This window comes from Bombus terrestris, chromosome 15, assembly GCF_910591885.1.
Source record: "Bombus terrestris chromosome 15, iyBomTerr1.2, whole genome shotgun sequence".
NCBI lineage: Eukaryota > Metazoa > Arthropoda > Insecta > Hymenoptera > Apidae > Bombus > Bombus terrestris.
In genome coordinates, this window is record NC_063283.1 from 10,673,574 (window position 1) to 10,701,373 (window position 27,800).

The 27,800-nt window shown below is 39.6% G+C and overlaps 1 protein-coding gene across 1 annotated transcript in view; it reads left to right on the forward strand.

The window, feature by feature from the left end:
• The first annotated feature begins 1,192 nt into the window (after positions 1–1,192).
• Positions 1,193–27,800, forward strand: part of LOC100647319 (neuropeptide SIFamide receptor) — a 63,454-nt gene continuing 36,846 nt past the window's right edge. Inside the window, exon 1 of the mRNA XM_003401543.4 lies at positions 1,193–2,555. Within this exon, the coding sequence (XP_003401591.1) occupies positions 1,988–2,555 (568 nt within the window). The 5' untranslated portion in view covers positions 1,193–1,987. The remainder of the gene's footprint in view (positions 2,556–27,800) is intronic.

Below are 27,800 nucleotides of genomic sequence, written 5' to 3' on the forward strand. Positions count from 1 at the left end.
ATATCGAGAAGAAATTTCTAATGCTATTATTTCCACTAATATTTGTATGAAAATGCGTGAAATTTTTTTTATAAATCTCCGCTACAGTTTGAGTCTTAGGAATTACATAACTTCGTAGAAATGTTCGTTGTTTGATTACTTTTTCCTACTAGAAAAACGAAATTTATGTTACATTATCAGTGCTGAAAGTATTTCGGACAACAATGTGTCTATTATTAAAATCAAGTTTTCGTGTGAACGAAATCTTTTATCGTCGTGTCGGAAACTCTGAAGAAGTTGCTTCTTCGAAACCGAGTTATACAAGTTCATCGTAGGCGTTCACGAGGAAGACGTTTGACAATCGCAAAAGGTTTGGTCATTTCTAATCCGGTTTGTTTGGTTTCTTCGCTCTTCCCATAGATGTTTTTCGTTATTAGGGTGACGAGAAGTATCATCGCCACCTGCATGCCGATAAAAAGGAGTAGAAGGCAATACTTATTGGACAAATTCGTTGAAAGCTGCTACGTTTAAATAAGACAATCGTAACCAATATCGCGAACATAGAAATGAAAAGTCGTAATGGAAAGTGTGTGGAGGAAGTGAAGGAACTTTCGACTCTCGTACGACTGTCGTGTTTGTAAAGCAAAGTTTTACAGAGTATACATCGTGGCGTCAGCGTGGCTAAATGGCTGCGATTTCTCCGAAGTTGAAGGAACCCGTGTAGGGGTAGAATATATGAAAGCGCGTGTGAAATAAAACATATTTTATTAGAGCATGGCACATCGTATTCTAAAACAGATTTTCAAATATTTTATTTACCAGTAACCCTGTTATCGTTGTAACTAAACCAAAAAATCCTTTATATTCCATAGTTCTATAAAATTATAAATTGCTCGAAGCAATTAGAGGATCGTTTTGGCTGTCCCTTTGATTTTTATATTTACTTCTTACGTCCCTACATCTTTTTTAATTATCATTTTTAAATCGTCATACTATCGAGCCTATAGAATTTGCCCATTTTTGATCACGATAGATCCATTCATAGATGAGATCCTTTAATTCTGTTTCTTATCTTCGTTCTTTGCGTAGAATTGCCTTCGAATCTTGCTACTTCCCGGTCTCGAGCTGTACGCCACTACGATGATCGTGGCGTAACTCGCATGCGGGTGCATGTGCCGGTGGATGGTAACGCTTGCGCAGTGACGGCGCGTCGCCAGACAGCTCGCCACTACGGGTGCATCTCGCGGCAGTTCACAGTCGTCTTCTAAAGCAAGCTCATTAGTCGCTCAGCATTCGGCCGGGACACCTTTCCGTGGATCACGCTACACACGTTCAAACATCTCAAGTCTCGTTCCATTTGATATTCCACCTTTATCTCCTCCGTAAAAACTTCTCCTTCCATCCATATTTCTCTTATCTCACCTTTCGCTCCTAATCAGAGGCTATCGATCAACTACCAGAACAAGGTTTTCATTGAACAAGTTAAGAAATAAACATCTCCCGCCGCGCTCGATATCGCACAGTCTTTCCGCGAGGAGATGCAACGAAGCTCGATAGGCTCTCGTACACGTGCTAGTTGACCGTCTCTTACTTCTTCCACCAAAATATTTTTAAATACTCGCGATTCATCGTCCCCGCGCTTTTTCTTCGGTTATGACATCCGTCCGATTCCAGTGAATCTTTTGGAACAATCTGTGTGTCTCCTATCCAGCGACGTCTCGATGATCGAGTGTCGCATAGCATCGATATTCTTCAAACGCATAAGTCGAACGTAAGCAAACACCAACCACGGTATCGTGAAAATCGATTGAAAGAGGACGATACAGGGATTGAAAGGGAAGCGCAGATCCAGATACACGGATCGATCAGGTGAACGGGGTGTACGTAATCGAGGGTGAAGGCGGAACTCGGGCGAGCCGAGGTCGTCGACACCGCGACGCGACGTCGACGGTGCAGAATATCAAGGGAAATATAACGAGCACGGTATCGAGAAAACGCAACTCGGCCGATGGTCGAAACAACGTCGACTCAACGGTTCACGATCAAGTTACCCATGCTGCAACCACCGTCTCCTCTCTTGGAGATGGCATCGCTACGTCTGCCGGACTCCGACGAGTTTGACGTTGATACGCGTCGTAGAAGTAACAATGGAAACGTCCCGTCTACCACCGTTTCGGCCATTCCACAGACCACGGGTACCCTATTGCAGATGAGGAATGATCTTGGCGATTATCTCAATAACTTGATCGCGGAGGCTATCACGACCAATCCGAGGACATCGATGGAGGAGCAGGGTGGACTTTTGAATGCCAGCAAGACGGCGAACCTCTCGACCGCTGAACAAATTCCCGATCGGCTGTACAGGCACAGCATGGCCATGTCAGCGGTTTACTGTGTCGCTTACGTTCTGGTCTTTGTCGTTGGTTTGATCGGGAACAGTTTCGTCATAGCCGTGGTGTATCGGTCACCGCGGATGCGGACTGTAACGAATTTCTTCATCGTTAATCTCGCGGTCGCTGATGTCCTCGTCATAGTCTTCTGCCTGCCTGCTACCCTGATGAGCAACATCTTTGTCCGTGAGTACCAGAATGTTACAGTATTCATTTACATTGCAATGTCGTTCTGTTGCTTTATACTTAAGAAGATTTTAAAATTATTAGATCGAGAATTTAAAGTTTACGTAGTATAATTCACGAGTGCAAAGAAATATTTTATGGGAAGGGCTGTTTGGTATAGATCTCGAATTGTGAGAGCTTAATTACATTGGACTAATGAAATCGCTGGCTTTCCAAGGGCGTTTAAAATCTATTCTATACATAGGATTATTAATATTGAGAAATCCGAAATATACAGAAGAATCTCAGTTATTAGAACACCGATCAGGGAAGCGATTGATTATCGAAACATCGATTAATAGAGAATTCGATGGTCACGCGCGAGAAACATAAATATAGAAGAATGGAAACTGAGAAAAGTTCTTACATACCTACCCGAAATCTGTTAATATTCATAATACATGTAAATTTATTCGATTATCCGAATAGCGTATATCACGACTGGTTCGAATAATTAAGGTTCCGCGTTAATATATAAGCTCGAAATTATTCGTCTAATCCATTAAGATCTCCGATAGCAAAAGATTCTGTACCAATATTCTTCCTAATCCGCTTGACGCCACCACTCGAATTTCGAAAAATCGACCAATCGCAACTTCTTATCTATTATAGCACAAAATTTTCTCCATAAACATTATTCGGTACTTACAAATCACCATCCACGACTCACTTAAACGATAAACGGTAAATCGTAAATCTTACATTTACGATTCTTTGTACGATTGCGTACACACGAAACTAATACGGGCAACGATATCGTATAACGAACGGAGAAACTCTGCTACCGATCTCGAGTATTGATCATGCGTGATCGAGCGGTGGGAGAGAAAACGTAAAAATTGGATCGAAGGCGATTAAAGGGGAGGCAAGGTGCGATTCGTTCGGCGTCGATTTGTCGTTACAGGGGTCTCCACTCTCTGGATCGAGCTCGTGGAGGTCACGGGGATGGAAGCGTGCTCGGCGGGGTTCCCTTGCCAGTACGGAATCGATCCCTCCGTGATCCTCTCGAGCGGGCCATGTTCACGCTCGATGCACCGAGCGTATCGCGATTCTGATTTCACACAAGGGCCGACAGCTTCATCTCGAGTAACTGCGAATAAATTATTCTATAATGGAATCGCGCGAAACTTACCCCTTCCATAGCTCGAAGAATAGCTCGTGAATTTTTTTCAATTTCCCGTGCGCTTCATCCTAATCCCCACCGGGTTAATTTTCGAAAGAAAGTTTAATCTCTCGCGGACTTGCGCTCGCGGAGACGATGGATTCAGCGATCTATTTATCGCACTTTTGCGTGAAATATACTTTTAACGATTCAATAATTTAATGCAACGTCTTGTTCGATTTGCGTTCAAAATGTTTCAACCATTTTACATTCAAATCGTTATAGAGGAAATATAACATAGGGACTCTGTCGAGCTGTTTGTGTATGAACGCGGCAGGAAACCAAATCTTTTCAATTTCTTGTTCGCTGGATCACGATCATTGCCAAATTTATGTCCAAGGAAGGCTTAATTCCTCTGTAGACTTGTGCTCGCGCGCTCCATCGATTTAACGACGATTAATTAAACGGGTCAATTAATGCCGATTCGAAGGAAGGGATAATGAGCAGTAAATATAATTTCGTCGAGGGTAGATCGTCCAATTAATTAGAGATTGTTACGTGCGTGTATCCTATGTAACGTCCATCTAATTACGGTTGTTTAAACCGGATCGAAGGGCGAGCATAGATGTAAGGGGGTCGTCTCTACGATTCTGCGTGTCTTCGAAGGTATATGTCGCGAATGCGAAGTAGGAACGCGCGCGGATAAAATGTTCCAGCGAGATTTACCAAGATCCACTGAGGAATACTACACATCGATCGTTTGTTTTCACCGAGCGGGGACCGTTACTGCCTTGTGTCCACTTTATTATCCACGTTAGGGATATGCTGTCGCTAGCGGCGTTAAAGGTTATTGAAACCTAATAAGATCATCGTCATTTCCCGTTTTAGCGGACTATATCTTATTCCGAATCGAAGTATTTGCTACCGATAATTCCTTCCTCATCAGATGTTTGTTTTATCGTCATCTTTACCCCCGCTTCCTCGTGTTTGAGTATTATACCTTTTATCAATAGAAAATATCCTGCAACAAATATTATGCAGAAGATATCCATGCTTTTTCGATCGTAACGATTAAAACGTGACAGAGAATTGGTCGTGCTTTTGCATCGTTTGATCGATCGTATTTTTCCATCGTCAGGTGGAATTAATAGTTTTTTTATTTGCGTATGAGCAAGAAATTTCTATATTCCTTAACGGTTCTAGTTCCTTCCGAATCAAATAATTCGTTTTTCGTTTAGTAGCTTTTCAGCGAGTAAATTGGCAGAAAAGAGTTCCGTTCTAGGGACAACGATCGGTTCATCTGGTCTCGAATCGCAAAGGTCGCGATAATTGCGATAGAGACGGTATTCGGCCGTGAGCCTCCAGAGCAGCCAATTGTCAGCGTGTCGCATTGTCGCACGACTAACGACGTCATTAGCACGCACTCGCGCGGCCAACATACCTCGCCAGTTTGTTTTTTCCGAGGAATTCAAGTGTTTCCTACCGAGTACCCGACTTGTTCACTGTGTAAACTATTTGCACTACAATTCCTGGATTTTATCTAGTAAACATCTTTTGTCGTCGTTTTGTGATGTCGCAATTATTCACAATTTTCGATCATTCCTTATACTACAAATAATTATAATCTAATTATAAATTCATCATCCACTAAATAAGATTCAAAAATGGAAATCCATTGAGATATATATTATCGATTGAATTTGCTGAACCCAATTTTCTAGATAACCATCCTTCTAAGCGTTTATTTAATAATTTAAATGTTTAGTCGGACAAATCTATGACAGATTTCCTTATCCATTATACAAGTACACACCAACAGCTTTGGTGCAACATTTAACATGCAACTTTAAACATAGTTATTTACTTGGGCAATATAGAATAATATGGTTCTTTCTTCGAGCTGTAAAATGCAAAATGAGTTAAGTCATCGATTTTACTTGACGTTCGAGTTCAAGGCAATACATCGCTTCTAACTTCTCGAATATAGATTTAATCCAAGAATTTTCATTCCAGCTTTTATCAGAGGAAAGTACTTTTAAACTTTATTCAATTTTTCCCTTATCCCCTTCTTGGATCGAACGCGACATTTGCAACGTTAAACTTTGAAAATCCAGTGAAAACTGATCTACTATGTGGATATTAGGAAACAAATATTTTTTTTAAATTCGATAAAACGTTCGAGAAAATATATCGTAGACGCAAACTTGATTAGCCATCGATTACTTTATACACCGTTTGCTCGATTTTATTTATACGATTTAAAGTAGAACATCGTTGTTGCCAGTCTTGTTCATGTAGAATTTTTCTCATTTTACATAGAAATTTAACGTTCGATTAAAAAGTAAAACAGAGCAATTAATCGTTAAATAATTGTTTCAAAACTTGTATGACATTGCGAGATCGACAAGTATCGATTAAATACCAGGAGACCAAGCTGCACCGTTTGATCAGAGGATACCATTTCCTTCCGAGAATATCGTCTACACGAAATGAGTGAATTCTTCTAGATCCCTTTGTTTACTCTCCTAAAAGAAACTTAGAGACTATAACGAAATTGAACTCGTGTTCGAGGTGGTGCTTTTGCCGTGGGTGGTGGTAAAGAGCTTTCTCTTTCTCCCTTGTGAAATGATTGGTCCATGGCAGGAAGAAGTTTCGTCCCCGCGGGATGATTTTCGTGCTGGAAATTGTCCGCGCTGTTTCTCCTGCATCTTTGCTCTGTAATTTATTGTCGGGGACTGTAGTCCGAATGGTGTTTATTTAGTAAAAATGTTTGTCGATTTCAGTGTGCGTGACATAAGAGATTAGGGTAAGAGTTAGTAAGTTCGACTTACGAAAACAAATATGTATTACTTATAATTCTTCCGAGCCACTCAACTAGACTTGTCAAGTAGGCTTCATAAACATCCTATAAATTTGCGGATTTTTATGCAAATACATATTTTTCACATTACATATGTTTTCTATATCTTACATAAACGACATCGATTCAGCTGTTCGAATATCATTACTAAATGTCGAAGATGATTGCTGTAAGAAATTGAATTCGCCGAAACCATGAAGCATATATTCGATTCTTTTAGCAAACGGATAAAAGAGAAATTTAATCGTATTCTGAAGAAAGCTCTCGATTGCAATATGATATCGAAAATTTCAGAAATTCCGTATGTTAGAACCATACGAGGACTAGAAGAAATCCCAATTACATCTTGCGACGTTGAACAATCTATTTTTGCTTCTAAATTAGAAAAACGATATCGATTTACTAACCTTGAAAAAACTACTGTTACTTACTGTAACGCTAATTATAATAATTAAATGTAGATAATAATATGATTTATATTCTGTAATTTACATGTATGTATCGTGTGTATGTATTTTACGTAATTTGCCATATATCTTACACGATATGACATATTTCCTGTGTACTTGAATATTTGAATATTTTTACGAGTTTTAGCTGCATAAAAATCCGCAGTCTACTCATAAAAAAACAGACGTACAAAGTTTTCATCATTCAAGTCAAGAGTGGCAATAAAAGTGAGCTCGTTTATTTCAGCACGATCGTCGGCAAACAGTCGTTTTTCGAAACGTTCTTCAAACACCCGAAAGAAGGTAGCTAGAACTTCTAGTAACTGGTCTGAAAAGCTCGCATTGCCGAAAGGGTGCGCGAAACGCAATTTCAAAGGTCGAGCTCGTGATCGGCGGTTTAGAAAACTATGCAAATCCGCGGAAGCTCGTTATAATTACGTTGTAACCGTGATTCGAAAGCGTCTCCTAACATTAGAGGTTAAATGGGAAACGAGACGGGTGGATGTAATCGCGTACGATTACGTTAATAGCGATATCGGTCAACTGTTGCCTTTGGCTGGTAATCGGCGCATAATAACTCGATGAATCTCTTCTGTGAAACGAGAAAGTTCTCGTTGAGTGACGAATTTCCGCGGTTGGTCGGAACGATTATTGGCAAGAAAAATACTGTAAGGTACGGAAAATAAGATACAATTGTCGAGTATTTATGGTTACTTTAAGTAAAAAATCATTAAATACGCAGATGATACGTGTATCTTGCTGTTTAATATTAAAACTATTGATTCGTCAATATTATGTCAATTCCTAAATATTGATAAAGATTTTCCACGCAGAAACAGCCATAATTTTAGCATCTGCCTAATAAAATCGATATGCTATAACAGATTAACATCATTCACTTGCATCATTTTATTAACATAGTGCGAAGCTATCTTGCTTGGAATATGCGGCTCAAAAGTATTTCAATATCTTCCGTCCTTCAATATTACAGTATTTGCCAAACACATAACCGGAGACGAACTCTCATCGCGGATATCTCTAAAGATCCCAATCCAAGGACACTCATTGTGGTCCAGAAATTTCGTTTCATAGAACCAAAATGCCGATGGAAGCAAGAAATTGAAATATTGGGGATGTTCGAACGATATTTCGAGAAATCTGTAAACACGAATCGATAGAGCCGAACGATAAATAGAACAGACACGAAGATTCTTTCGGATTTACATGAAATTTAAGATGTATTTTCGATCAACTCAGAAATAGCAAATTAAAGCAACATATTGGAACATTTTTGGAAAAAAGAACTTTGGCAATTAATGTGACTGTTCGCTTCAAAAGATCCTCTGAACTCTGAACACACATACATTGACGCATCGAGAATGCCAATGCACGGCTAAGCGGTCCCGAACGGCGAAATCAGCCGCGCCGTGTTCCGATGATCGATTCTGTGCGCAGGTAATTCGATTTGCCGTGTCGTTAGTCTAGAATCCCGAGACCGCTGCCAATTTCCATTTCAAAGTGAACGCTAGTGTGCCCGTGTACCTGTATACCTACATACGTATATTCAGCCGGAGCCGTGGAAAATGCGGACGCGCCGTTTTCGAGGCTGAACGATCACGCCGTCCATCGAGACGGATAACTCGTAAAATCGTTTCTCACGCTATCCTTTTCTTTGGTCTTCGCACGTTCTGCTTCTACAAATGATAAAATAATCGGTAATTCTGTTATTTTACTCATATCAATTTTATATCTTTATTTTAAACTCGTTACATGGTATTTGTCTTTGGATGTTTTAGTAATATTCGGTTTAAACAACTAGGTATATAATATTTTAATAGACGATCTCGTTTATCTTCGTAAATTCGTTAAGAGGATTTTATCGGGAATTTCAACGACTTCCTTTCGCCGAATGTTACGTGATTTAACACGCAATTCCGCAAAAAAAATACGTAGATTTGTACAATACATATTTCTGTGGAAACAGAGACTGTATGAAAATTCGCTCGTGTTAAAAATTAATCGATAGATAGATAAAAATTGAAGAGCGTCGAATCTCTTCAAATTTGTGTATACTTATCGATACCTGGTGCTTCAGGCCCAGTTTTATCGAAGTAGCACTTGTCCAGATCATGACCTTCTCTTTTGTTCAATTCAGGGCAATGCTCGAGTACAAGTATTACCCTATTTCGATAGCTTAATCGTCCACGCCTCAAAAAATCAAAGAGTCAACCCAATTAAGTAGCTGCACGAACGTGAGACTATCGCGATCACCTACGTACGATTTATCTTCGTTAAAATCAATTATGATCGGTTAAACCACGTCGTACGATGTAAGATTCGTGTCAAATGCCAAGGAAGTGGAGAATTCAAAAAAGATGAATTAGGTTAGGTATGTTTGATCAATTTTTCCTAGTTTTAGTTTTTATTCGTAGTTTATTTATAATTATGTTTTGTTTAGGCTCCGTACTAGCATCTTACGATCTACGTTTCATTTACACATCATTGCCAAATACTACTAATTATTTATAGATATCTTACTTTTCCTATTAATTAATTTTCTATCAAAAAAGATGTTCTATTTATATTTATCAAATTCGCGTAAAGAAAATTTTACAGATATTTTCATTTACTGACGCGTATTTGTAAACTAAATCTTGATTTAGTTTGGTCGGGAAGGAATTTGCGAGAAACGGCAAAACTAATTGAAAGCAAAACTGTTGTTTATTAATTAAAGCCACTTTTATGGACCATTATCGCTGATCTTCCGGTCTTACCGGTAGAAAGTTCAAATAGAAATATCGGATATCTACGAGATTATCCGTAAACCCTGGATTATATTTAAATATCGTCTTCCTAATCGAGAATCTAATCATTCCACTGTGAGATTTCTATCTATAATTGATCTAGTGGCGCTGATAATGAGTAACGATGAACTTTTTCGATTTAGGCAGAAAAAAGGAGCTGTAGTAGGAGGTAAAGAATTAGAACGTCGATAGTAGAGAATTGCAGTAGGACGTTCTTCTAACGCCTTATAATACCTTGCACCCTACGAAGGAAAAAGAAAAGACAAAAGAAGGTAATAAATTTTTCTCTCCGTAACTTGTCAATTTAACAATAACGAATAACGAAGTTCCAACAGTGAGTAGTGTTTTAATAAAAATCCGCCGAAATCGAAGCATTAGGGCTAGCTGCAAATGTTCTTCGGAAACGTTCCTCTATCGTAACGACTCTTTCGGAGTTACAAATTATTTTGATAAAATGCATAAAATCTCCCTGGAAATCGATTTGATCGTTAATCAAGGCCGTTTTTGTAGCTCTATAGAGGAGGACGGTCCTCCCTTAGGCAACCACGCGTGCTTCTGTGGATATTCTTAAACTTTGCCTTATCTGACCACCGTGTAAATCACGTCCGGTGTAATTTTCCCGGTGTAAAATTCTGTCACGAACGCTCGAATGCATAGGCATCTTGCCTATTCGTATTTAAATACATTTTGGTTGGCTATTATTTTTTCATAGTTTTCGAATTTACACGTCGCTAATATAATTTTTCAATCAAAGCATATAAAGATATTCTGCGATAATCCAGTCTCCGATTATTTACGATTAGAAAGAAAAAGAGGTTTTGGTCTTTGATCATCCCGTCTTTCTTCTGTCTGTGATTTTTCATTAATCTTGCTCGACTATAGAGGATTCACCGGCTGTTCCGAGCAACTGTTACAAGTAGAGGAACTTCCTTGTTTCGTCTGTCAAACGATGTTTCCCATTTCGAGAAATATTCTTTCGAGCCCAACTCCGTTCGTTTCCGAAGCTAAAGGGGAACAAAAACGAAGAGAAGGAGGGAAGAGGGAAAGGAAAAGAAGCAAAAGAACGAGTCAGATTAATCGTTACGATCGATGCACCGATAATTAGGTCGTGCATTTGGCTAAACGCGGACAAATCGAAAGAAATGGAGCTGCGAATGATTATGCGATGGGTGCTCTGGCAACAGGATTGCATAGGGATATATGTATAAGGTGTTCAAGTTTTAACCGATTAATTAAAATTAATTGACATGCCTTTGATCGTTTCTCGAGCGATAGATGTATAAAATCACGATATTTTAATTTTGAAAATATCTAATCGCAACATAGAAGAGGGAAAGCATGAGCAATACGAATAAATTTTAATCACGTAGATTGAGATTAGCAGTAAAATGCATCGACCGTAAAGGAAATAAATTTATCTAGTTATTGTGAAAATAATTAAAGAAATAATATTTCTACTCTCTTGCTGCGTCGTAAGAAACAAAGGCATGTATTTAGCTATTTATATTTAAGAAATTAGAATTTTCATTGATGGTTCCGTGCCACGGAACCAGTTTGTTAGACTGCGACTTTCTAACTCTACTTTGCACATTCTACGAAAGTGCTTTATGAATTTATGGCCCATGGAACCATTTGTAAGATGCATGTGAAATTTTCGTGCGTGCCATCCGAGATAATAGTTCAGAGTGATTTATTACACGGGTGTATAACTTCAACAAATAATATATCGTGCTTCTTATTTATTTCCAACTACAACTAGTGACACGTACTAAATACGATGAATGTTTTATTTGAAAAGGACGATGTTTCAAAAAACGAGCCTGTATATGCATACACGTGTATATCTTAATATTACATGACGCGTAAAATAACTAAATGAGGAAGGGTGAAAAGAACAGAGCGTGGGGTGGAGAGCTCGTACAGCCGCGGTCGTGCACGGCAGACTGCAAGCCGTAGGTCGTAGATAGCGGGACGCCACCCGAGTTCAACGTGTATACATACGCCCCCGCACACGCAGACAGGGGTAGGTGTATCGAATGCGCTGGCTGCACGGGGTGAACGTCCCGAGGTGACCGCGTCCCTGCACCCGCCAACCTGCGCTACTTCTCAGAGTCTCCTTCGGAAATTGGGGCTCGGTTCCACTATGCCACTCTCCCGTGCTTCCTTCGCACTAGTTACTCACCAGTTACTTACAATATGATAGAACGTCGATTGTCACAATTTTACTGCACTTTACATCATTCGGAATTTGTTTGGAATTATCCGATGGGACGGAAAATTGTTATCGATAACTACTTATATTTCTCTATTACTTAATTTACATAGTTTCTTGTTTTTCAAAACGATGGATAACTGACTTATTCACGGTTTATCGTCGGCGCTGTATCGTACATTTAATTGCACTTATGTGTATTGCTTCCAAGGAGTTGAAATTGATATTTAAGATTTTTAATAGTTGACGCGTCTGTGCGATTTTTTATTCAAACACGAGATCGCAGAGGGCAATTGATTTTAGCAATCTTTTGACATTTTACGATGCGATATTTGGCGAAACTTCGTTCAAAGTTGTAACTGCTCTCATTACTACAACGAAGCAAAGGTTAATTGGATACAGATATTTCGAAAAGTAATATCATAAGTTATTCGAAAGGTAGAGTTTATCTACGTAGCGTCGTTTCGCAAAATTTGCAGAAATAGATCAATATATTAAAATATCGCTCATGGAACAACTAAATACCATCTGAATGTCAAGTACTTGTGTTACGATCTTATCACGCTTTCATGAAAATTCAAGGAGTTCGCCTTGAATTAACGAACAAATCTTTCTATCCGCGTAATTGATTCTTTTGTGAGAAGATTTATGATAATAGCACCCTCTTAGGCATTTCTTTAGCAAGATACCATTTTTAAGAACAAAAGGAATTGAAAGAATCGATCAGTCTGAACAAATAGTATTAGTATCTTTTCTGGGCTAGCTGTATTTCTTTTCGTATTACGCATTTCTCTCATTTATTTTCTGTATATCGCAATTCTCACTTCACTTCAAAACTTTTTTGTAAGAACTCTTTAAACCTCCATAATCCGATTTACGGTAAAATATACAAAAAGCGACGACGCGAAGTTGATACGAATCTTTGCCAAATTTGTTGTACGTTTTTAAAAGTTGGGCTGTTAAAACAGGAAGTTTAGTAGAGACTTATGACGCGAAGGATATCTGGCTCCTTGTGTCAAAAGTTTCTACATGGAAATAAATCGAAACAAACGCTCGTTGATTTCACATTTCTCGCGTGATATTCCAAACGAACAGAGAGACTCGTTAGAAAGGGTGGCCTCCGTTGTCTGTGACAGCGTTTCTTTAACAAAAGCTGCCTTAAAGAGCCGTCACACGAATTACCAGACCATTGTTCGCATCATTCGCGTTGTTCGCAAACGAACCGAGCAATTTCCAATTAACTAGATCCGTACTTTGCCCCTTTCGGCTCTGATGAACATCGTTCGTATCGATAACCCTTAAAAAACTGATTGAAAGCTGATAATTCCGGTACATCGCCTGTATCTCAACGATGAACAAGAATAAAAGGGGAAAAAGATTAACCAATTTCATTTCGGGGACTTTAATCACCGTTCGCTGGACGTTACTATCTTACACAACAGTTTCTGTGTTTATTGGAAGTCGCTGAATCCACGATACTAAAGACACAGGAAGGTTTTGTACGGTTTTTGTGTTCCCAAGCTTCTTATTTTCATCCCTTTTCTTACTCGAGTAATTAATTGGTTTTGTTTCGACGTTAAATAGCGCGATACTGAGCCTGATACATCTTTCGAAGAAAAAGTATTTCGAGTAATTATCAAATACATCCACGGTCGTGAGTATTCGCAAATTGAAAAAAAAGGCTTTTCACTGGACCATATTCCGCCCAGTCAAAATTCCGTGATAAATCATCGACCCTGACACATATTATCGCGGTCCGCGCAGGGAAATACATGGCAGCTCACACGAACGGACACGGTCATGGGTGCATTGGAACAGGTTCGCGACGCACATGCTCCGTGTACATATCTATCACACGTACGTACGTACCTATGTATGTATGTATATACGTACGCATGAAATACGAACAAGCCGAGAGCTCGCGTGTGCCGCTCGAACGTGTCTATTCAGTCTGCCTTTGTCATGGCGTTGCTAACCGTCACATGCTCCGTGTACGCTTAATTACACGTTATTACGCTTCACGGAACGTATCGTTCAGTTTTCCCTTGGCTGGATCCAGCAGAGAGCTATATCACCGTTCGAACGAGCGCTCTGCGTGCAGCAACACTCGCAATAATCCCGATTCCACCGATGAAACTGGCGGTAATGCGTCGAGAACAGGAAGCACATTGCTGTTCCTGGCAGTTCAAGTACGCTGGTTCTACTGCTCGTTGCCCGATATATCTTTGACCTCTGCTACTCGTCGCTTAGCGTTCGCTAATTCGCCAATTCAATTGAAAACAAGCAACTGATTGTCTTTGATCCGGACGAGGAATCTTAGTTAGCGAATTTAGATTTTTGGTTTGAGTAAAAATAAATGTGCTTTTTACGAGGAAGTAATCGAGTTTAATTTTTGGAAAATTTTCAGACGGTATAAACGTGATTATTAGACGTATCGATCGTGTACTAGGTAAAATTAATCTGTAAATATGCAAAATCGAAAATAAAATAAACAAAAGAATAAAAAATGCAATAAAATAAACCTAAAGATTCGTCTAAAGACCATTTCTCTTCATACACTTATTCTTTGCATATAGATATTACCAACATACGTTGGAAAAATTAAATAAAAACGAATATGCATATATTTCTCTCTATATAGGGTCCAACATAACTACTTCTGAATACATATTTCACAATGAACAACTCGTTATACGTAACATCGTTGAATTTGTCTCTACATCCTTTTAACCTGAATTTTTAAGAAACCAGTAACTTCGTTAAAAAGGAGCTCAAGATCTTGGAAGCTCAGGGATTACAACTTTAAAGTAATCAAATAAAATCATCTTTCCATTGCTACGTGAAAAGAGATGTTTTAACTTCGCGAATATTTCAACTATTTTGAAATAAGACGAAGTAAAATATTGTAAAATTTGATCGATGGCAGATTAATCAAACCACGAGTTTCTTTATTTATATTTTTACTAGAAAAATATAAAAACGAGCATTCTTTCCTTTCGTTGTCTCAAATAGTTGCTTTAACGGTAGAACTGCCAGAATGGCCAAAATCATCAATTTGTAAATCTTCGTTGAAATTTTGTAAAGTTCAGTTTTGAGAATGACTTTTCAAGAAATATACGAACAAAAGCCTACTTCTCTCCTTGAATTATATAACTTTTCGTATTCCGTCCATTGTGAATGCTTTGATAGAAACGTTATTCGTCGATAGTTCTAGTGTAAAATTCGGCCATCCGTAATTCTAACGTTCGATTCGATCGTCGACTAAAAAGGAATCAACGCACGAGGGTCTCGAGACGACGAAATGGCGCTGAAATGTTTCTTCAGCTGAAACGCCAGAATCGTATACACAATTGGCATCGTATTGCGTCAATAAACGCGCGTGTGTTCTCGAGTACACGGCCGAATAATTGAAATATCGTTACGGCCACAATAGGCTTTGCTACTCAAGAAAGGTAGACCCCATCGACGCCGGCTCTTGTCTTAGACAGAATTATTTTTCTTTATAACGGAAGGTAAATTCTATAGGAAATTATAATATATATGGACTTCAACGATTTGTGACAAAATTTTGCTATTACAAAATTTGGAAAGCCTATTTGAGGAATTGTATCTATTACTAATAAATCGAGTAATTTTCTTCGAACTTGACACAGCACGCGTTCTTGAACGCACTGCAAGTTTTTAAACTCTTTTCTCTCGGCTCTGCCTCTAGAGATCGAAATTTATAATGTGGCTCCAAAGTTTTCCTCGTCGCATACTGATTACTTTTACGTAGATTTACTATTACGCGTACGGATCTTATCTGACTACACACTTGTGTATACATGATTTTTTCCGAAGATTTTAAAATTCTTTCTACACGGTATAATTCAGTTGCACGTTCAAGAGATCTATAACGGTATATCCATATATTTAATCTGAAATTTTTTAGAATCAAAGAACGTTTATTTAACGAAAAAAGTTACAAAGTACGATAAAACTTGGGTTATCTCAGCTAATCGAGCGACATTAGGATTCGAATAAAGGAATTCTCGAATTATAGAACTTTATGTTCGTCTTCGTATATCTATACAAGAACATAAACATTAATAGTAGCAGCCACGAATAATGAAATTCGATATGATTCAGTTAAGGATTTATGTGTTCCAAATCTTTTTAGCAGCTGAAGTTTCGTGCCTCGTACCATCACAGCCTTATTTTTGTAGCCTCAAATGCTTCTAAATGTGAACAATCTCATCGTTACATTCATGTTCTAACTCGTTATTGAAAACACAGATAACACCAGTATTGTAATCAATCAAAGAAGTCACATTGAAACTGTCCTATCATATCGGCGTTAGCACAATCATCGCATCCTGTTATGTACTCGCAATTACCGCATCCTGGTATATTTATCTTACATCTGTCCTAATATTAGCTTCGACTTCTTCCTGCATAGTATCTTTGCTCAACGTCCATCCAAGCATGTGTCACCATGTAACAGCTCACGAAGATGCATCAGCTTTTCACCAGTAGTATCGTTTATCGCAAAAATCTTTTTGTGGATAATTGTACTATTTATATGCGAAACGCATCGAAATAACGAAACATCTAGATAATAGAGAATTTGCATGACGAGGGCTTAACTGGTTTGACAAAATTTATTGGAACAATTAAATCGGCGTATCGTTGATTCGTTCGTCTAAATCACTAATTCGCCAATGTGACATGTCTGTAAATGGCTAGAAGAATTGGAAAGTTAAACTTAAATTATAGGTATACACGATGGCTGCCTCTGCGAATGAATTAATTAATCGGCATCCTTCGCTCTGCCTTCGCTCCGTTTCATCCGAAACAGATTCATTCGGGTTCGAAATGAAAAGTCGAGGCGCTCGATTATTCATACATTATTCGACGCACCGGTGAGGCGCGGTGTAATATCTTGGCCGGTTGCCGGCCGCAAAAACCCGGACGACCGAAGCGGGATGAGCTCGTGTTGATTTAACCTTGACACGAGTCGCGGCAAAAATCAAGCGCATCGAGTGAATCGTTAAAAGACAGGCGGTAGATGTGGTAGCCGATGAGGGAGAGGGATTCGAAATGAAATTCAGCGATGGAACAAAAATTTGTTCGCGGCAAGTGCGCGCCGCGCTGCGCAACGGATCGATCGATTAAATTAATTGTCCCCGTTTGTTTGGAGCGTAGTGGTGGTGACCGTGTCGTCTGGAACAACCATGAAGGTCGGTCGGCTCTCGATGATGCTTCGTCCCGTAGCAGCGTTCTTTGTGCTCGTTTCACGGTGAACGATGAGATTAATAATTCGAGCGGGATAATATGCGGCGTTATACGTACATCGGTGGAAATAGAGAAAGAACAGACGAGTGAGCGTCGAGTGCGTGCGTGCGCCCTCGCCTCGTAGAATTTCAAGAGTTCCGCGCATCGGTAACCTGACCCGTACCGAGATCCATATAACCTGTGTTTGTGTCAAGGCGAAAGGGGCCAACACTCTCGGCTGACCTACATCGGCCGATCACACTCCTACCCCACGCCTTCCACTCCGTGGGCTGCTATCCACCTGCACCCTTCAACGATCATTCCAGATTCTAGTTTTTCCCCTTCATTGTCTGATATTAGCTTCAAAACGCTTCCTTTGCTGTCTGGGTGTATCTTTCTGGATGTCATTAGGATGTCAGGTTCGATTAATTGATAAGACGGGCAAGTTCTTTGAAAAGATCGAGATGCTCGGCTCGGAACAGATAATCGAGAAGAACAAAGGGACGTATAAGGCGAAAGAGGGATGATTCTGACCGAAGTGTAATTTGCAGAGAGTGTTAGGATCAGAGAGGTGGTGGATGTTCTTGGAAACGTGGAATGAGGAGAATACAAAGTTCTTTGGGGTCGCTCGACATCCTGAGATGGTAGCGACGAGTCAAGGACGATTAACGTTCGCTTGATACACCTGTCTTGCCATTTCTAGGGTTTTCGTATCTAAGGTAAATTTGACAGATTTTTGGTTGCTTGCAGTAAACGTTGTTTTGTTGGTGATACCCAGTTTATGAGATAAATGGTAATATTAAAATATAAATTTAATTTATTACAACAATCTTCGGTCAAAATCAATATTTTGTGATAAACTGGTAACAAAGTAGAACAATTGCACATTATAGAGATATTTGTTTGTAAAGAATTATAATTTTCCTTCGAAATACCTCCGTCAACGGTGTGGAACACATTTTTATCGGAACACGATTAAGTTAGTACGGTACCGTTGACTCTTTATAAAAGATTCGTAGGAGGAACTAAAATACATATTCTCCGTGCAAATAATCTACCTGGACATTAATTTGTTAGACAGAGCATTATATAGACACACGGCAACCTTCCCAACCATCACGTTCTGCAAACATTACCTTTGTTCCTAACAGCGGAAGCTACGTTACCTTCGTTCCTATCTATCAACAAACATGCGACGGACATTGAAAGAATAATTAGAATTCAAAACTTAAGGAAAAGTACGATTGATCCTAAGAATTTCGCACGAATTTTGCAAGAATATCACGATTTTTCTGAGAATGTTCAGGTTACAAGAATGGAAGTTAGCGTGGTAGTGGGTCTGATAGAAGGGAAATAAGAGAGTTCTGTTTTAACGCAATATATTGAGAAAGAATCGTATTATTGATAAGATGACCGAATAAATTACGACGAAATATATAAATTCGTAAAGAAGCACATAAGCGAACGAAAGCTTTGAAATAATTAACCGATTGAAATTCGGCGAGGAGCAATCGAGCTGTCACCTTGCTCGAAGAGAGAACAATAAGAATCGATTGGAAAGTGGTCGTTTAACAAAAGGGATTCGCGTGTTGCGTGCAAAACGAAATTGTAGCCATTCCGTGGGATATGCACAATGTACAGAGTCGTGCGTTCGACAGACCGACATTCGTGAACACGGGAGTGTTGGCACCGTTTCTACAGGTGTATTAACTGGGTCAGTGTTCCAGTTGTTGGGGGTGGTCGTGGATCGTGGCAGGGGTGGAGTGGTCACCGGGACGAGTTCACCTAAGGGCTATGTCGTTCCGATGGCCGACGTATATAACGCTTTTCGATCGAACGATCATCTTAAAAGGCATCCGCCGTTATATCAGCAATCGATTTCCAACGTACCTACATAAAGGTCCTTCGTAAACGTAGAAATTTTCAAGATAACCTCTGTTCTTGATTCAACCAAATTCGTTCGATTAGAAACATCGCTTCTTCCCTCTCTGTGGCGTTTGTAACTCGCGAATTATAGGAAGCATTTTTGTTTGATTTCGAGTTTTTTGCAACGTTAAACCGAAACGTGAAATTCTTAGAAAATTTTACGGTACTTTCGATAATGAATAATTTTATCGAACACTTTTAATAATTGCGCAGTGAAGAGAACGCCAAAGTTCGTTTTCACGGATTTAGTAGTCTTAGCGTTAAATAACGAAATATATATCCCCATAGTATGAGAAAAATTCTCCAGCCGCCAGGAAACTCAACCATATTGTGCACCATGCAAATATCTTGAAACAGACAGCCGCTCTTTAGCGATGTTACGTCACCGGGGAACGGTGTTTTGCGAGGCTGCAGCATCGAATCCCGGTGAAGCGGACTCTCGTTGGTGTTCGCGTGTAATTAAAGAAAGCGACTAGCCGGCAGGTATCTCGAATCTCCGTTAAAGCGGATTAATAGAATTATCCGACGGTGAAATTACGACGTATTATTCCCCATCTAGATGACGCTTTGCCAGTGTAGCCGATTGGTCGCATAGCTGTTTTAAGAGATCCTTTCAAGCGGAGCAGCGGAATAAAGAGAAAGAGGGAAGGAGAGGTTCTTGAATCCTGGCAGGTAACCTGGGACGAACGAAGTAAAACTGGTAGACAGAGACATGGCCCAGTTCGGACTTGGCCCGTTCAAGGTTGTGCCTCGCGAAAAGATAATTACGTATTTGGGTCAGACAGGCGGATATCTGCACGGTTCGGCCGTGATACAGATAGTAGGCAGAAGCCGGCGTATGCACTCCGCATGTATCATTCACCTATTAATCCTGATACTGTGAATATTTTGCCATAATCTTGGAGCGCACACCGTCTGCACAAGCCTAGATTCGTAATTAAAATTGAGATTTATACGGAACGTGCTGGAATTAGAGATGCAAATCGGAATGGGGTGATTCCAAGTACGAAAAAAAGTGAATCGAAGATACGGAACAAGATTTCTTTGATACGAATCTCCCTTTCTGTGGAAATTGAACTTGAAAATTAACTTCATACGCACCTCAGGACAAATTTCTACAACGGATTAATACTAAAGAAAATGAAAATGATAATAAATCGGTAAAAAATGAAGTCAAAGAGATGAAGAATAAAAAATTTTAATATTACAAAATCCAAAATAGGTAACGGCAAGCCACGTAACTTTGTGCGTATCCACGGTATTTTCAAGTTCAATTTTTATCGAAAACAAAGGCGCGTATTAAAAAATTTTATTCAACGCTTTCGAACCATTTTTACACGCGGAATCATTCTACCCTTAGTCGAGTGTCCGTGCGTACGTATATCGCTTATTCCGGTCGGCAGAACCGAAACGCAATGGAAAATCGTAAAAGCGTCGTTCAAAGATTGTACAAATGAGTCGTACGAAAATAAATAATAAAAAATATCGTCGTAAAATAATAAATAAGGTAGCAACAGTAGTGATGTTAGAACTGTTCGACGCGTTCCATGCTACACGCAAGCTTGCCAAGTAGTTATATTAACAAAGGTAGAAAAATTATAGTTGGTAACGGATTCTTCCTTAAAATAAGAAAATGCAAATTCATATTACAATATTTGCAAATATATATTATTAAGTAATTCTTAGGATATTCTAAAACACCGTCTAAGATGCCACTCGATCTTTTTTCCAAGGCATTCGTTCCTCCTTTTGCTTCGTTTTAACAGGTCCTCTATTAAAGTTCAAACTTCGTCTCGCCCGCTGGTAAAAGAACAATTCCATCGAAATTTTTTCGGATTAAGTCGTAACAGGAATCTTCATTTCCGCCAGACGAAAACGCGTTATAGAGGCGGTAATTGCGGCCGTTTCGCAGACTCGACTCTTATTTCGAATCACAATGTAATTTCCTCCCGTCAAACCTGCCCCTGTCGTTCGTCGTGGTAGCATTCAAGGTCGTTCCTTTGAAGATGGCAAAGGAAATCTAGGAAACTCGGAAACGAATTTTCGATGTTCCGACGTTCGGTTGGACAATTTGAAGGCTTTCACAGAAACGCGAGCAGTTACCCTGAGCTCGTGTCTCGATTGCACCGTTCCAGCCGCCATTGTTCGGAAAGCGCGGGAAGCGCCGGAGCATTTGGTCAAGGACGCGTATAAATCCGAACGAATCTCCACAGAGAACGTCGCTGATAAACTAAATTTTCAGATTTGCTGACAACAGGTCTGTCTATATCGCGTGCTTCTCTCAGGCTATTTGAACGTTACGACAAGTTCTTTGGTTCTTTTCCAGCGCTTTGCGTAGGTAACAGGTAGTTGCGGTCGTATCGCTTGAAATTGTTTCAAGTACGTAAATGCAATTTATAAGAAAATATGTTGGAACCTTGATATATAATTTTTGTAAATGGATCTGTGTTTTCGAAAGGAATGACTGAAAATTTGCAATGTAAAAATCCCTAAAAATATTATTTCTTCTATCAGACTGTACGCAAACTCGTAATGCCACAGTTTCAGAGGACAGTGAACGCGTTTACGATATACAAAGAAAGAAATCCATACGTTATCGTCCAAAGTAAACTTGCTCTCGAGCTGTAGCTAGGTCTTTACCCTTTTACGCGAACAGCGAAGCACAACACGGCCGATAATCGATCCCCTGAACGTTCCACTTCAATCTCTCTTCGTTTAGCTGAGAAACGTTACATAACGCGTCGACGATTGCTCTCGACCGGGCCACCTGATCCGCTTACCCATCAACGGGACGAGTCGTGACCAAGTTTCGTTCCGTCTATTAAGAATGTGAGCGGATGAGTTATTATCAGGCGACGGTGTACGACGGAGCGACCAGGAAAAGTCGATGGTCCCCGTTTCAACATTAACAACGTCGCAGTTTAGAAACTGGCAGCCACGAGCTCAGAAAGACGATGGATGGGAGTATTATTAAAAGAACCCGGCCCGGGACATTTACCTCGATTCAAACACAGTGGTCCGTCGTACTGTCGCTTCCAAGTAATTTGCTAAAGGCAAAGAGCACACCTTCGATCGGTCTACTTCCAGCTAGTTGGCTGTTACGTGAAGCCGTGGTTACGTAACAGACCGATTAGCTTATAGCCGGACAACGAACCGAACTACCCCTTTCGTTGAATCTCCTTTGAAACATAGCCCTGTTATTAACGCTGGTGTTTGTGCTTCGTGTATCGAACGGCCTACAAGAGAGAGAAAAGAGAGAAAGAGAGAGAGAGACCTCGATATATAACGATACCGAAAGATCGATGGCATTTCCGTTTTGTGCATCCCTCGAGACTATATAGCTCTTTCTCTACCGCTATCAGCACCACCACCGCCACCACCATCGACGGTTACCATCGTATCTGTGAAGGTAGTTCGTGCTTCGAAGAGGGTAGAGGCCAGTGGGACACACACCACACCTGTACAGCACCGGTATTCAGGTCATGCATCTCGGCCACTTAGAGTAGGTCACTACCTCCCTCGTTCGTCCCGACTCATCCCCCTACGCTTCTCCCTCTACCCCTCTCTACATCCTCAACGTCTCTGTTATTCTCCTCTACTTTTTTCTTTTTCCCTTGAAAATATCGTCGTTTTTTACTTCGTTTCTTCGTTTTCCTCCTTATTCCATAACCGGCAAACAAAGGAAAGCTTGCTCGTCGAGAGCAACGATTGCCATCGATTCTGGGTCGCGGTTAAACTCTCTAACGATGAACGATGCATGTGTGCATGTTCTTTCGAACGTGTTGACTAGCACCAGCGAAAAAGACATCCAGATTTTCGAACCAACGATAAACTTTGAATAAAATTTCTTGGAAGAATTCTTTATGCTATTTTGTTGTACCGAAACAAAGGGAAGACGTCTCCGATGTCATGGAGGAACCTGTTATCGCGATCTGCACGAGTAAATGTCGCGGTATTATTTATAACCGGACAAAACGAGCTTTATCCGTGGTAATCGGCTTACAATTGTAGCGATAACTGGACATCGCGTAAATTAGAATTTTCAAGATAGTATGACCTAATTAATAAATTTCCCGTCAATTTGCGGCGGTACGCTGCAATCAATTGCGTAAGATGTTTGATGCATCGATTAAAACGTATAACATAGAATAAGCGAGCTGTAATTAGTGGCAGATATCAGTCGGGTGATAGCGTGCACATTAATTTGGTTAAATATATGAGATTCGAATTTAAAAAGGATGACGCAATAATATTCAATCAAGTAACTGTATTTAAATATGACGAATAAAAATAACAAAATAAATAGGACTTATATTTTAAAATAATATCGAGTAATATAATTGAGGATTAGAACTAGAAATTAGAAAGTGACCAGATTTTAAATATAACTTTAATAACCTAGTAAATGTATCGATTTTCTTCATAACGATTTTGTGTTTGTAAAATATTATCCTAGAAGATACAGAAGTATGTTTAAAAAAAGAAGCAAGATAGATGACTCAGATATAGATTAAGAAAGCGACGACTTCTAACAGACTTATCGATTATCAGAAAGAATCTTTCCAAAATCCACCATCTGGCAGGTAAAATTCAACATATCCGATACATTTTCTAATTCAAATATCTTGTCTTCTTTTCTTTATAAAATTAATATGATGACACGTCACTAAGTAATATTTCTAAAACTCTAGTGACAAAGACAAAACGATGGAAACGTTCTCTAATATATAACGTAAACTCTAAACGATGCGAGGAATGCAAAGCGATATAAGGAAGAAGGCGGAGAAGGAAGTCTCGCAGGAGCGATGTCGCTTCCGGTGCAACAACGCACCTGGAAAAGGGTGCACGGTGGCGGCGCGAGACCTTGAAGGTACTCGAAACCGGGGCAGTGTCCCTGTCGCGGACCGTCGACCGTGTATACCGAGAGGCAAAGCCAGGTTGCCCTAGATCGGGGCTGGTGCGCCTTTAAACTCGGCGTTCACACCGGGCGAATCTAGAACAAGCCGACTGCTTCGATTCCCTCGAGTAAGCTTGTTCGTTACGCCCGCCACATTTTCTACGAATCTCTATCAACACTAGGAAGCAAATATTCATCTCCGAGGCATTTCTCACCTTTTGTCATTAACGTTTCGAATCTCGTACCACGAGAATTTTAGCCGGACGATCAGTTTCAATGTGGAGAACGTCGGAGATCGATATTTTATTTGCAAGGTTTCGCGCATTGGGCGATTTTTATCGGAACAAACCGAAGGTTTCTATGGAAGAAACCAAGGACGTGTTTACGGAGAGTATTCCATATTCGGAGTCCATATTCGGAGTCCATGTTCGGAGAATATGAAATCATACTTGAATAGCTGTGATTTTCATTGAAAGAGTTTTAATGGGAAATATAGAAAAAAGTTCTCTTTCAAAGAGAATAAGGGAAATTGATTTTAAAGAATCGGAGAAAGGACGCGATGCTTGATTAAGATTTAATTTCAACCGTCCTTCGGACGATGATGCGTGATCCAATTTCACAGAATGTTTCGAGAGATGCTTCTCTATCGGTTTCTAAAGAGTGGAAAGTTTCACACGCTAGGATTGACCGTGATCGATCATTTACTTGAAACTGAAAGGTAAAAATATTACCTCTGCCACCTATTCGAAGATCCGATGATCGTTCACCGCAAGATGACAATCGAAAGTCTGAGCTGTTTATATCGATGCACCGACCTTAAAGCACACCGTGGTAAATCTACAGCTGCGGACAGTAAACGGTCGCGTAACGATAAACGACCGTAAGGAACTTCTGTGTGAGTTTGCGCGCATAGCTGGTTGATACGTCTTCTTCCGGTATTGCCAGGGAATTGTCTGTGTCAGGTCGATAAATATTATCACCGGATTTTCATCGAACGCGCGCCATCTGCACGATTTTTACGAGCTTTGGAATTTCGATAACACTACACTTCCTTTTCGTCCTCGAGCTTTAATATTTTCTGCCTTTCCTTCCTCTTTCGAACAGGTCTTTCATTGAGCTGAAACGAAAGGCAGTAAACCAGGCTAGCAATACTCGAAGGAACGCTTCGTATAATTTACGAACAGTGAAAAGGACACGTGTTCTTATCGATGAAAAATATACCGTATATTTTTTAGCAGATTAGCTTCTCGTTTTTATTAGGATGTGCGAGTAGTTGAAAAATTGTGATTTTCTGATTTCAAAATATTTTTCAACGGAGTATAATAGTTGCCTTATATGAAATTATGTTTGTCCCACAAAAAAATTATTTTGTCCTTAAGACAATCGCAACTATAGGTCATTGATATTTATAAACATAGTAGATTCCAGTCGAAGATAAAATCTGTCTACGAGATTTTACTTCGCTACACCACAGTCGTCTCTTACGCTTGATATACTTGATACGTATATGTGCTCGAACATTTGTAATAGAATGCATCTTTGACAGCACTTGATGGATTAGTTAGGAAGAACAATACCTTTTGTGCATTTACTATACAGATATAAACCGCCTACAGCATATCGGGCAAAAAAGAGACTTAATTTTTCCTGATCTGAAAATCTCGAAGAACGCGGCATATACGGCGTATTACACGAAATGGAAACGTAATGATAAACTTTTCATGGATTAAGAAGCAACAAATATCAAATGATAATGAACGAGGAATTGGTATTAAGGAAAATTACTATAAATTGAAACTTTAATTAAAAGTAGTACGAGAGGTACTTTGATCTTCGTCAGAAGTATTTTTCACTATAAAGTATACTTTCTTAGGATAATGTTTTAGACTAAAATTTAGAAAGGTTGCACGGTGGGAAAAAGAATCGAGAACTAGGGTGAGTAATAGTAATTCTTGGTTCGTTAAAGGGACGGAGGTTCATCAAGGGTAAGGAACACGGGCTAAATGAGACTCGTAGAGTCTAATAACGTTGGCCGAGCTGCGAAAGAAATTTTCAAGACAATAATCCGCTTTCGAGCTAAGCCAGGACTTTTAAGTGGAACGTACTTCGGTAATATTTCCTCCCTTCCTTCGACTGATTAATGATTTCATAAAAATCCTATAAGAAAGTGGCGAATGACGTTCAGATTTAAGTAGTATACGTTGTATATGCAGACTGTTTTAAGCTATTGAAATATTCTTGATGTTTCAACACGAAGGCTTCTCAACCGTATAAGAAAGTATTTTGTCTTTGAAACTTTCAGTTCTATCACGGGGGAATAAAACAAGCGTAGAAGTTTCCGATACTCGAAGGAATATCTTACTTTCGAATTTTTCAATGACATCGTAGTAAACTATGTAGGGTGTTTTAGTAGAATTCATGATAAAAATTCGATTTTACTAGCAATTGTAATTTTTGTTACGAAACATTGTGCACGATACATTGTGCTAGAATTTTTTATTATTTGTGACAAGAAACGAGAGTGCGATCGTGCGAATTATGTGACACGAAGCCCGCTGTATACAAATATATCATATCCCCAATTTCCTTGAGAAGCGAAGGGATTAAGGTTTCGTACATGGCCTATGAAATTAAGCTGTTGATCGTTGATACACGCGAGGCTCATGTTAGAATTTTACGAATAGTAAAAGCTTGGACCAGGATGGAGGAAGCAATCGTAATCGGAGAACAGATTCAGCGGGTCGTAATTCATCGAAACGAGCCCCTATAGAGTGCGGGAGATGGCAATAAATTTACCTGGCTGCGGGGGAGGATCGCAATCTTCCGTGAACCTTGGCTTAATGAAGCGGTCGCGATTTCAACCACAGCACGTTCTCCTCAGCTCGCGGAAAATGGCTGTACAGTTCTTGTACGAGGCACGCCAGATATTCCGGTTAAGCTAAATACTCGAGGGATCTCCCTCTCCCTCGACAAGCATCTGCTTGTCGGACTTGCAGAGAATATCCTGCTCTTTTTTTTTATGACACGACTTTCTCTTTTCTCGCTGAGCGCGAATCATATAGCCGACGGCTGTGCCCTGTTCATTTCCAGCTTCTACTCGAACTAGTACCCATCGTGGACGAATTAACTTAGTCGTTTAAACAGAGAGATTCTGTGTAGGAGTTTTAATGGACCCTCGACTTTGCTGAAACTATATTTCGAGAAAAATTCTGTATGCCTATTTGGGCCTCGATACGATATAATAATCGATAATCGATAACTGACAAATGTAAAATATAATTGCTACTGGCTAAAAAGAAACTCATCTTTGACGATTTCTTTAACGAGTTAAGATACTTTATTCAATCTTCAAAAATGTTTATAAACTAACAGCGTAACAAAATTTTGTATTAACGTACGATAAATCGTCCTTACGAATATCTACGTACAATTCGCACTGATCGAATCGGCCAATCAGAGATATCCATCCACTCGCTTTGCAAAAAACTTATTTCTGCGACATGTCATGCCCGTAACGTGGTGAATGCTATCTGATCATCGAAATGGTTAACAAATCAATCCTGTCAACACGTTAGATGCACATGTGTCCGACAGGATGGCATTCTAGTAGCGAGATATAAATGTCATTTGAGTTCGGAGTGTCGAAAGCGTTGACAAAGATTCTTCCAGACTGTCATAATGGAATTCACCGGGTGCATATAAT